The sequence below is a fragment of the Mustela putorius genome, unplaced genomic scaffold (assembly GCF_011764305.1).
Source record: "Mustela putorius furo isolate JIRA1106 unplaced genomic scaffold, ASM1176430v1.1 tig00000731_pilon_pilon_pilon, whole genome shotgun sequence".
Lineage (NCBI taxonomy): Eukaryota > Metazoa > Chordata > Mammalia > Carnivora > Mustelidae > Mustela > Mustela putorius.
Window position 1 is genome coordinate 2,710,683 of NW_025421461.1, and position 10,263 is coordinate 2,720,945.

The 10,263-nt window shown below is 58.5% G+C and overlaps 1 protein-coding gene across 3 annotated transcripts; it reads left to right on the plus strand.

The window, feature by feature from the left end:
• The first annotated feature begins 652 nt into the window (after positions 1-652).
• RNF112 (ring finger protein 112) lies at positions 653-6,899 on the plus strand. 3 transcript variants are annotated; one of them, XM_004776564.3, is made up of 15 exons: positions 657-830; positions 1,038-1,116; positions 1,302-1,342; positions 2,049-2,334; positions 2,525-2,731; positions 2,872-3,000; positions 3,238-3,342; positions 3,794-3,844; positions 4,170-4,226; positions 4,321-4,395; positions 4,520-4,637; positions 4,784-4,950; positions 5,045-5,098; positions 5,209-5,283; positions 5,367-6,899. In XM_004776564.3, the coding sequence occupies exons 2-15, from the start codon at positions 1,063-1,065 to the stop codon at positions 5,835-5,837; spliced, it is 1,890 nt and encodes a 629-aa protein (XP_004776621.3). In that variant the 5' UTR covers positions 657-830; positions 1,038-1,062; the 3' UTR covers positions 5,838-6,899. The 3 variants fall into 3 exon arrangements, with proteins under 3 accessions (XP_012903345.2, XP_004776621.3, XP_044939607.1); XM_013047891.2 differs by lacking the exon at positions 2,525-2,731 and having other exon boundaries at positions 653-830; XM_045083672.1 differs by lacking the exon at positions 657-830 and having other exon boundaries at positions 837-1,116.
• The last annotated feature ends 3,364 nt before the right edge of the window (positions 6,900-10,263 follow it).

A 10,263-nucleotide genomic window follows, 5' to 3' on the forward strand; every position in this document is an offset into this window, starting at 1 on the left:
ACAGTAGGCAGGGGGAACATGGAGCCAAGGTACAGAAGCAGAGAAGGGTGAGAGAGGGCAAAGCCCAGAGAGGAAGTTTCAGGCCCACAGATGGAGGCCAGAAGGTTTGGATTTTGATCTGAGAGCTGTAGGGTGCCATGGCCAGTGTTGGAGCTGCATGGAGCAGCATGGAGCAGTGGGGCTGGGGGAGGGGGGTGATGCTTGCTGTGCACTGGGCAGCAGATGGGAAGGGCCCAGCCAGGAGGCAGTTAGAAGGTCCAGAGATGACAGTCACAAGCTTGCAGGGTGAAAGCCATGGGAGCAGGAAGACACCAAGGGACACACAGCCAATGTCAGAGATGTCAGGGGTCTGGGTGGAGCTGAAGCTGGGACTCAGCACCAGCAAGCCAAGCCTGGGTGGGAGGGAAGGCACAGGGCCACGTGCACTAGGCCAGCATCCTGGGGCCCCACATAGAGCAGGTGCTCAGTGAAATGATCCTCCAGTGAGGGAAGGGAGGTTCCCGTTCTCTCTCCAGGTCAGCTCCGGCGGTGCCGTCCCCCATTTCCCACACCCCTCCTTTTGCACACCGTGCTCGTGGCCCCGGAAGAACCCTGGCTGGACCAGTAGGGGCACTGCCTGCCCACGGCTTCATCTCTGCCATGCACCCATATGGCTTCTCTCTCTCCATCTCTCCTCCCCCCCTCCCTGTCCTTATCTTTCCCTTCCGTCTCCATGGCGACTCACCACCTCGCTTGCCTGCATCCCAGCCTCTGCCAGGGATTCTGGGCCTGGCTCCGTCCCTCCCTCCTCCAGAGCCCTGGTTCCCGCAGTCCTGTCTCCTCCCCCTGGGGTGAGTCCAGAGGCAGCCTCCTCTTTCCTGACTGTCACATCTATTTTCCAGCTCTGACGAGTCCGTGTCGGCTCCTCTGGGGAGACCATCCCCCACCCACCCACCGACCCTCCACCTGCCGCAGCTCGGCTGGCCCCTCCAGGAGGAAAGCCATCCCTGCTGCCGCTGACCGGGTCTCTGCCTCGGGTCTCCTCTCTTTGCTTGCAGACCTCTCCCCACTCCCAGCCCCCCCATGCCGAGGTCCGCCTTGTCAATCATCTCCTTTTGTCACCGGCTCGGCAAACAGGCAAGTCTTGGGGCCTGAGATTTGGGGGGGGAGGGCAGGTGGGGGTGGGAAGGGGCCACCTGGGGACGAGGGATGGGTCTGAGGAAGGGGGATGGAGGCCACTGAGACCCAGGAGGACAGAAATCTGGATTCTTTTCTAGACAACGTTTTATTCCAACCCCCCTCCCCCCAATTTTGTCTCCAAGGAGAGAAAACGGAGCTTCATGGGAAGCAGTCGCAACAGTTGGTAAGTGGCAGGGCCTGCCGGCAGGACTGCTCCAAGGCCTGCTTGCTGTTCATGAGTCCAGGAACCCGGGCCCTGTGGTCACCAGCCTCCTGAAGGCTGCCCCAGGGGAGGGACCAAAGCTGGACCTGACCGGCTGTGGAGGGAGGGGCAGGGAGAATCCAGTAGGTACAGCTCAGAGACCAAATCCAGCTCTGAGAAGGAGTGCAAAAGAGATCTTATAAAAAACAGGGCCATCTGCCCCACCACTGGGAGGCTCCCACCCTCTCTTGATGGTCCCACGGGAGCCAGTGACTCCCGCTGGGAGCTGTTGCAGTGCAAGGCTGTGGGAGAGGGGTTTGAGGGAGCATTTGTACCAGGCACCAGGCACTCCAACAGCCCCATGAGGCAGGGGCTGCTAACCTCTCCTCTTGGCAGTTTAGGAACCCAGGGCCCAGATCAGTTGTGCAGGAGTTCACCGTGGTGGTGGGGGGAGGTTAGGACTCCATCCCGGCTTCTCCTTGCCTGGAGCACTGATCCCATGTCTCCCTGCTGCTCTGCTGTCCCCACTCTGGGGTCCCTGGCTCTGGGGTCCAAGTCAGTGCGGAACAGGCAGAATGTGGCCTCTCTGGGAGCACCCTGCACCCCCAAACTCCCGGCCTGTATTCCCTGCACTGCCCCCCCCCAGGCAGCTCCCAACAGTCTGCTCTGCCACCCCACCCCACCCTAGGTCCCACACGCCCTTCCCCAAGTTGGAGCTGGGCCTGGGGTCCCGGCCCGCGACACCCCGGGAGCTTCCTGCCTGCTCCATCTGCCTGGAGAGGCTGCGGGAACCCATCTCGCTGGACTGTGGCCATGACTTCTGCACGCGCTGCTTCAGCACACACCGCGTCCCCGGCTGTGAGCCGCCCTGCTGCCCCGAGTGCCGGAAAATCTGCAAGCAGAAGCGGGGCCTCCGGAGTCTGGGGGAGAAGATGAAGCTCCTGCCACAGAGGCCTCTGCCCGCTGTGCTGCAGGTCGGGGGACCAAGCCTCGGTGCAGGGCGCAGGGCAGCAGGGCAGGAGGTGCGGCGTGGGGGGAACCAGCTGCAATCTCCCACGGACCCAGCGGCTTTGGCCCTATTTTAGGATGTCAGGGTGGGGAATGGAGTCTGGGGTCCCACAGCCCGGCCTGGCCGCTCAGGGAAACTTCCTTCTCCTGGCGCAGGAGACCTGTGCTGTGAGGGCCGAGCCACTGCTGCTGGTGCGAATCAATGCCTCGGGGGGCCTCATCCTGAGGATGGGGGCCATCAACCGCTGCCTGAAGCACCCCCTGGCCAGGGACACCCCTGTCTGCCTCCTGGCTGTCCTGGGGGAGCAGCACTCAGGGAAAGCCTTCCTCCTCAACCACCTGCTCCGGGGCCTGCCGGGCCTGGTGAGGGTGGGGCTGGGGCAGGGGGTTAGGGGAGGGGCCTGGGGGAGGGGGCGGGTTTGGGGGGTGTGCTCCCAGCCTGGCTTTGGGTGGGAAATGGGGGCCTGCATGGACCAACGGATGCGCTCTTTTCTGCCTTGCAGGAGTCAGGGGAGGGCGGCTGGCCAAGAGGAGGGGGGTCCCTGCAGGGATTCAGGTGGGGTGCCAATAACCTCACGAGGGGCGTATGGATGTGGAGTCACCCCTTCCTGCTGGGGAAGGAGGGGAGGAAGGTGAGGGGCACGAGGGGCATAGGGGTTGAAGATTATTGGGTGAGGGAGCCGGGTAGTGAAGAGGTTGGGGGATGACAGAAGAGATCATAGCAAAGGGGAGGGGGATGGAGGAAGAAAGCTTTGGGGGCAGGGACAGGAAGACGGGGTGGACAGAGCGCAGGGACCGAGGAGCGCATGGAGGAGTGAGGCAGGCCTGACCCCTTGGCTCATCTCCCCCCTCCCCTGACCCCTGTGCAGGTGGCCGTGTTCCTGGTGGACACAGGGGACGCCATGAGCCCGGAGCTTAGCAGAGAAACCAGGACCAAGCTCTGTGCCCTCACCACGATGCTGAGCTCCTACCAGGTGAGGGCGCTGTGACCTGGCGTCCCGCCCCATGGGCTCTGCTCCAGCTCCCCTCTCTCCAGGACTGGGACCTGACAGCACCCCCGCTGGTCCAGGGACTGCTCTGGATGCTTACCCTTATCTCCCAGACTTCTGTGTCTGCAGCCCCCCACTCCCGCACAGATTCTGGGATTACCCATGCAAGGGAGGGATGCCCCCAGTCCGGAAGTTCAAAAGGGAAGTCAAAGGTACCCAGGAGCTGCTAAGGGGCAGCAGGACCATTCCCGGGGCCTGCCTTCCAGTCCCTGGTCCCTTAGAACCAGCCCAGGCCCTGCAGACGCAGAGGCCCCTAGGCAGGTGTCTCCCGGGTCCCGGCCCCACGGTCGGCCTGCGAGCTCCTTCCTCACCGGGGTCTTCCCAGTATCTCTTTGCCTTTGCAGACCCTCTTCCATCTTGTTCTCCTTGGTTCCAGATCCTCAACACCTCCCCGGAGCTGAAGGATACAGACCTGGAATATTTGGAGGTGAGGAGGAAATCTGGTCCTGGGCTGCCGCTGCATCCCTGCCCCGACAATAAGGCTGGGGCCTGGACCAGCCATCCTGGGGTGCCCTCCACTTCCGGCCTAGGAGTTCGTGACCCGAAGCTGGGCTGGGCGGGGCTTGAGGGCAGAGGGTGAAGCTCAAGATGACTGGTTGGGAGAGGCACAAGAGTCCCAGAGTTGGGAGTGTGGGGGATAGGGTGGGTGTCAGGGTGGGGGTGGGGATGGGGGTCCTCCAGTGGGCCCAGAGGAGAGGGAGCCACAGTTCTCGGGGTGACCCCAGCCATGATCCTTGGTGCCTCATCCCCAGATGTTTGTCCACGTAGCCGAGGTGATGGGCAGGCATTATGGGATGGTGCCAATCCAGGTGAGACACCCATTTCTGGACCTGTCACCCCAGACTCTAACCACCCCCCACCTCCACCCCCTGGCTGCTGGTGTCAGGACTCATTCTCTTCCAGCACCTAGATCTCTTAGTGCGTGACTCATCCCACTCCAACAAGGCTGGGCTGGGCTGCGTGGGTGACATCATCCAGGTGAGGGGTGCAGGAGGGGAAGGAAGGGGGATGGGGGAACATGGCAGAAGGGGAGGGGCAGGAGGAGGAGGCCAAGAGCAGGAGCCTGGTTCCTAGCTCAGAGGTCTCCTCATCCCTCTCTCAGAAATCCTCTGGCAAGTACCCCAAGGTTCAGGAGCTGCTCCAAGGGAGGCGAGCCCGCTGTTACCTCTTGCCTGCTCTGGGAGGGCAGTGGGCCAGCAAAGGCCACGGAAGCCCCAGTGGTAAGTGTCCCCGGGAGCCCTCCTCCAGGCCACCCCCTGGCCCCTGGCCACAGCGAACTTCTCCCTCCCTCTGACACCCTTTCTCCTCCCAAAGCCCGGTCCTGCCCAGCCCTGGGTGTCCTCAGCATGAGGAATCTCTTCCTCAGACACAGATGACGATTTGGGCCACCTCTGTGCCTACGTGGCAGATGTGCTGAACGCAGCCCCCCAGCACGCCAAGAGCCGCTGCCAGGGCTACTGGAGCGAGGGCCGCCCGGTGGCCAGGGGGGACAGACGCCTGCTCACTGGGCAGCAGTTAGCTCAGGAAATCAAGGTGCGCCCCCCACTCCCCCACCACCCCCGCCCCAGGCCCCGGAGAGCCAGCGGAACCCCTGCCTGCCCTGACCCCTCCCCTGATGTCCCCGCAGAACCTCTCGGGCTGGATGGGGAGGACCGGGCCCGGGTTCGCCTCCGCAGATGAGGTACGGGGGGCAGGGGTGGGGAGGGCGGAGGGTTGCGGGGGGGGCGTCCCTGGGATGCAGCCGAGGGCGGGAGCTGGAGAAGGGAGGCAGCCTGGCTTTGCCGTGGACAGATGGCCGCCCAGCTGCACGACCTGAGGACGGTGGAAGCTGCCAAGAAGGAGTTCGAGGAGTACGTGCGGCAGCAGGTGAGCCGCGGCCCCCACGCGGGAGGCCAGGCCCCGGGGCTACCGGGTGGGCGGTCAGCTTGCTTCCTGTCTCCCCGCCGCAGGACGTGGCCACCAAGCGCATTTTCTCCGCGCTCCGGGTGCTGCCCGACACCATGCGCAACCTCCTGGCGGCACAGAAGGATGCCATCCTGGCCCGTCACGGGGCCGCCCTGCTGTGCAAGGGCAGAGAGCAGACCCTGGACGCCCTGGAGGCCGAGCTGCAGGCCGAGGCCAAGGTCTTCATGGACTCGTACACCATGCGCTTCTGTGGCCACCTGGCCGCTGTGGGGGGCGCTGTTGGGGCTGGGCTCATGGGCCTGGCGGGTGGCGTGGTGGGCGCGGGCATGGCCGCGGCCGCGCTGGCTGCCGAGGCCGGGATGGTGGCGGCCGGAGCCGCGGTGGGAGCCACGGGGGCCGCCGTGGTCGGGGGCGGCGTGGGCGCTGGCTTGGCTGCCACCGTGGGCTGCATGGAGAAGGAGGAGGACGACAGGGTGCAGGAAGGGGACCGAGAGCCCCTGTTGCAGGAAGAGTGAGTGCGCCCAGGAGGCCGAAGGGAGGAAGAGATGCCAGGTGGTGGGGAAGGAGGTGTGGGAGGGGAGGGGTTGGGGGTTCTGCCGACGGCCCACCCCGCTGTGTGCCGCACTGTCCCGTCGGAAAGCCCAGTGTCTGGGTGGCTGACTGAGCTGGACAATCGAGGTGGCTCCAGGATCCCTGGAGAGCCCGCCTGGGCCCAGGAGGCGGTGTGTGGGGGCAGGGAATAGAGTACAGGGCCTGTTTCTGGTGGCAGACCATCAGCCTGCCACATTCCCAGGTCCACTGGGCCCCAGTGTCTCCCACCAAGAGCGAGGCTCCATGCTCCCCCCTGGCTTATTCCCCCCTGATGACCCCGGACTATAGGAAGGCTGAGAAGGTGCCCTTCTTGAAGTCTCCCCTGGGGAGAGAGGATTCAGCCCTTCACAGATGGGAGAAGTCCCAGGTGGAGTGACCTTGGTGCTCAGGCTCCGAGCACAAAGGAGGGGCTTGGGGGAGAGAGAGAAGGAGGGGCCACCGGGCAAAACCAAAGAATCCAGGTATGGTGGACAGGGGCCTGAACCCCAGAGTGGAGATGCTTGATCTGACAACACTTCCCCAAGCTGTCCCAGGAGGATAATGGTGGCCTCCCCCACCCTCTGCCTCCCCAGGGAGGCTACCTGTGCACTTTGAATGGGGGTCCCTGCAGCCGTCCCCTCATGGTTGTGTCCTTTGTTGAGGCTGCTAGGACAGCAGAGTGCCGAGGTTCTTTCTGGAATGCCATCCGCACCATGCAGTAGATGCCAAAGAAAAACACCAGTTGTTGCACTCTGAGCTAAACCAGGCAGCGCTAAGTCTGAAGTCCTGCAAGGGACAGCAAAGGGAACACTTTCCACCCTGGACATGAGCATGCCCTCTTTCCCGAACCTGTGTCTGCAGGAGACCTGGGTGCAGTCCCCCACAGGAACCCAGAGGGCCCAGCGCCCTTCCATGGGACAGGGAAGTCCTGCCGGAAAACTTCTAGGCTATTACCCTGTAAAATATTCATGGGCGCGTTATGTGAAAAATAAAGTGTGTTTGCTTGAGCCTCAGCTTCCCAGTAAATTATTGACACAGGACTTGAATTCAGCTCCCAGAGGGCTTTGGAGCACAGGGGTCGGGGAGGTAAATAAAGGCACTCCACTATGGGGACATGGGGTCAGGAAGACGGAGGCTAAAATTCAAGAGATCTGGGAGCTGAACATTCAAAGCCTCACATGGGGGTTGCGGGAGGGCTCAGATCAAAAGCCAAGGGCTTCCACTAGAACTAGGAGGTCCTGCTCCCCTCGTCTCTCCTGCTGCAGATAACCTTGCAAACAGACTGTCCCCTGAAATCTATCCTGGCAGAAGGAGCGAGCGGGGGCATAGCCGGGGTGTCCTTGCTAAAGCCTCAGAGGAAGGAGGAGCCCAGGCCCACTTCTGCAGGGCGTTCACCTGCTGCTTCTCCTCTGCCTCAGTTCCCCATCTTAGAATTAGAGCAGGGCCACTGCGTCCAAACCCTGCCTTTTCCCGATGCAAACCCCGAGAGGGGAGTCAGCTAATGCTCCCCACCAGCCTGAGGCAGAAGCCAGGGATCTCCAAACTCCCAGGCACGCAGCTGGTGTCCCCCACACACGTCAGAAGAGAGATTTTTTTTTTTAAGGTCACACATACTGAAATCAAGATGCCCCTCTTTGGTGATTTCTCCCCCCACCCCTCCTGTTCAGCTCTGGGAAACAGTGTTGTGGGGACTGAGGCAGAAGGACATAGTGTGGGACACATGGCCCAGCAGGAAAAGCTTCAGTTAGGAAACTGGGGACAAAGTAATGACACAGAGAAATCCCAAGGCCTGGGGTGGGGACAGGTGGGTGAAGACAGAGGTCTGAGGGCGATTCTAACTTTTGGAGAAGGAGCCAGAGCTAGGGGTAGGGCCCAGACTTTGTCTGGTGTATGCCAAGAAAGGTTTCCTGGATTGGTCCCCTCCATCATGTGGTGGGTCTATGAGCTACAAATCCCCCCAGACTTTGGCGCTGCCAGCCTTAGACCTTTGCGGGGGCCTCCAAAGAGTCCCTGAGGGAGGGTTTTGTCTAGCTAGACTCCCACCTAACAGCGCTGGAAGGAGCTGCCCTGGGCTACTTCACCCTGATCTTTGAGTGGAAGTCACCTGTCAGCCAAGTTGGGGAAGGGCTCGGCGGAAGCGAGATGAGTCATGTTATGTAGTATTTGTCTTGTGCCTTTTAATTTCAAAGCGTCTTCCCAAACCTCACCTTCCTTAAGTCTTGAAACCATTTCATGCCGCCCATAGGGTACCCATTCCTACGGAAGCTCAAAGACATGGCTACTCAGATGTAAGCCAAGACTTGAACCCAAGGCTTCTGATGTCTGGTTCCTTGCTTAGGTGAGCCCTCACCCCACAGGTCTCTCCAGACTCCATGACCAGGCCACTGGGTCCCAAACCCAATTAGGGGGCTTCCCAGGTTTCTAACATCCGTTCTGGAATTCACAAGAGCCCACATGGCTCTGTGCTCAAGGTCCCGACGGGATGCTAAAGCCTGGCTGATTTCTATGATCTGTTGAAAGTCATGAACACCAAGATTCTCAGGTGAAAAGTTTCTGGGTTAGAGATCTGGGGATTTGGCTCACAGTTCCTGCTTTGGAGGCCAGTCCCAATGTTGGAGATGGCCTTCTTAAATCCTGCTGCGGACTGAACCCCACCCCCATTCTATTCATATGTCAAAATCCTAATCCACCATGTGATGGTATTAGGAGGTAGGACATTTGGGAGGCAATGGGGTCATGAGGATGGAGCCCTCACAAATGGAATTAGTGCCCTTGGAGAAGAATCCCAGAGAGATCACTAGTCCCTTGGCACTAGGTGGTAGCCAGCCATCTATGAACCAGGAAGTAGGCTCTTACCAGTCACCACACCAAATCTGCTGGCCTCATGAGGTTGAACTTCTGAACCTCCAGAACAGTGAGATATAAATATTTGTTGTTTGCGAGCTAGCTGATCTGTGGTGTTTTGCTGTAGTAGCCTCTTGATAGCATGAAGCAGGAGTGCCTAGTTCCCTGGACTTGTGTTAACCCATGCCCTGGGCAAGGAAGAAACTTCACCTGCATTAAGGGAATGAGATAAATGGGTTTATGTATTACTGTATCAGAGCCTATCCTAACCCTAATTCACACGGAAATTTGCTCCTTGAAATGGGGTAAAAACCTGAAATATTGTGGGCTGGTGGTGGGCAGTGAGGAAACACACAACTGGCTCCATTTTATGTCCATGTTATGTAACACAGAAGGCAGACTCTTGCACTGTTGAGGAAAACACTTTTGTTTCTTTTTTTTAAACATATAACGTATTATTTGCTTCGGGGGTTCAGGTCTGTGAATCATCAGGCTTACAAAATTCACAGCACTCCCCATAGCACATACCCTCCCCAACATCCATAAGCCAGCCACCCTACTCTTCCCCCTCTGACCTGCAACCCTCAGTTTGTTTCCTGAGATTAAGACTCTCTTACGGTTTTTCTCCCTCCTGATCCCATCTTGTGTCATTTTTTCCCTCCCTACCCCCCTACTACCTACCCCTACTCTCTCCCTATCCCTACTACCACCATAACTCTGAAATTCCTCATATCAGAGAAATCATATGATAATTGTCTTTCCCTGATTGACTTATTTTGCTTAGTGTAATACCCTCTAGTTCCACCCACGTCATGGCAAATGGCAAGATTTCTGGGTTTCTTTGATGGCTGCATAGTATTCCATTGTATTTATACACCACATCTTCTTTATCCATTTATCTTTGTCCATTGATGGACATCTAGATTCTTTCCATAGTTTGGCTGTTGTAGACATTGTTGCTATAAATATTCAGGTATATGTGCCCCTTCAGATCACTACATTTGTATCTTTAGGGTAAATACCTGGTAGTGTGATTGATGGGTCATAGGGTAGCTCTATTTTCAGCTTTTTGAGGAACCTCCATACTGTTTTCCAGAGTGGCTGCACCAGCTTGCATTCCCACCAACACTGTAGGAGGGTCCCCCTTTCTCCACATCCTCGCCAACTTCTGCCATTTTCTAACTTGTTAATTATAGTCGCTTTGACTGGTGTGAGGTGGTATCTCACGGTGGTTTTGATTTGTATTTCCCTGATGCTGAATGATGTTGAGCACCTTTTCACATGTCTGTTGGCCATTTGGATGTCTGTGTTGCAGAAATGTCTTTTCTTATCTTCTGCCCATTTCTTGATTGGATTATTTGTTCTTTGGTTGTTGAGTTTGATAAGTTTCTTTATAGATTTTGGATACTAGCCCATTACAGATAAAGGCATACAGATACGTCATTTGCAAATATCTTCTCCCATTCTTTGGAATTGTTGGTTTTGTTGACTGTTTCCTTTGCTGTCCAAAAGCTTTTGATCTTGATG

Excerpts from the sequence above, each read along its gene's own strand:
- RNF112 (XM_004776564.3), top strand. The coding sequence starts at position 1,063 with ATGCCGAGGTCCGCCTTGTCAATCATCTCCTTTTGTCACCGGCTCGGC. Across the intron at positions 1,343-2,048 it reads GGAAGCAGTCGCAACAGTTG|GTCCCACACGCCCTTCCCCA; the intron begins GTAAGTGGCAGG and ends ACCCCACCCTAG. Across the intron at positions 2,335-2,524 it reads CTCTGCCCGCTGTGCTGCAG|GAGACCTGTGCTGTGAGGGC; the intron begins GTCGGGGGACCA and ends CTCCTGGCGCAG.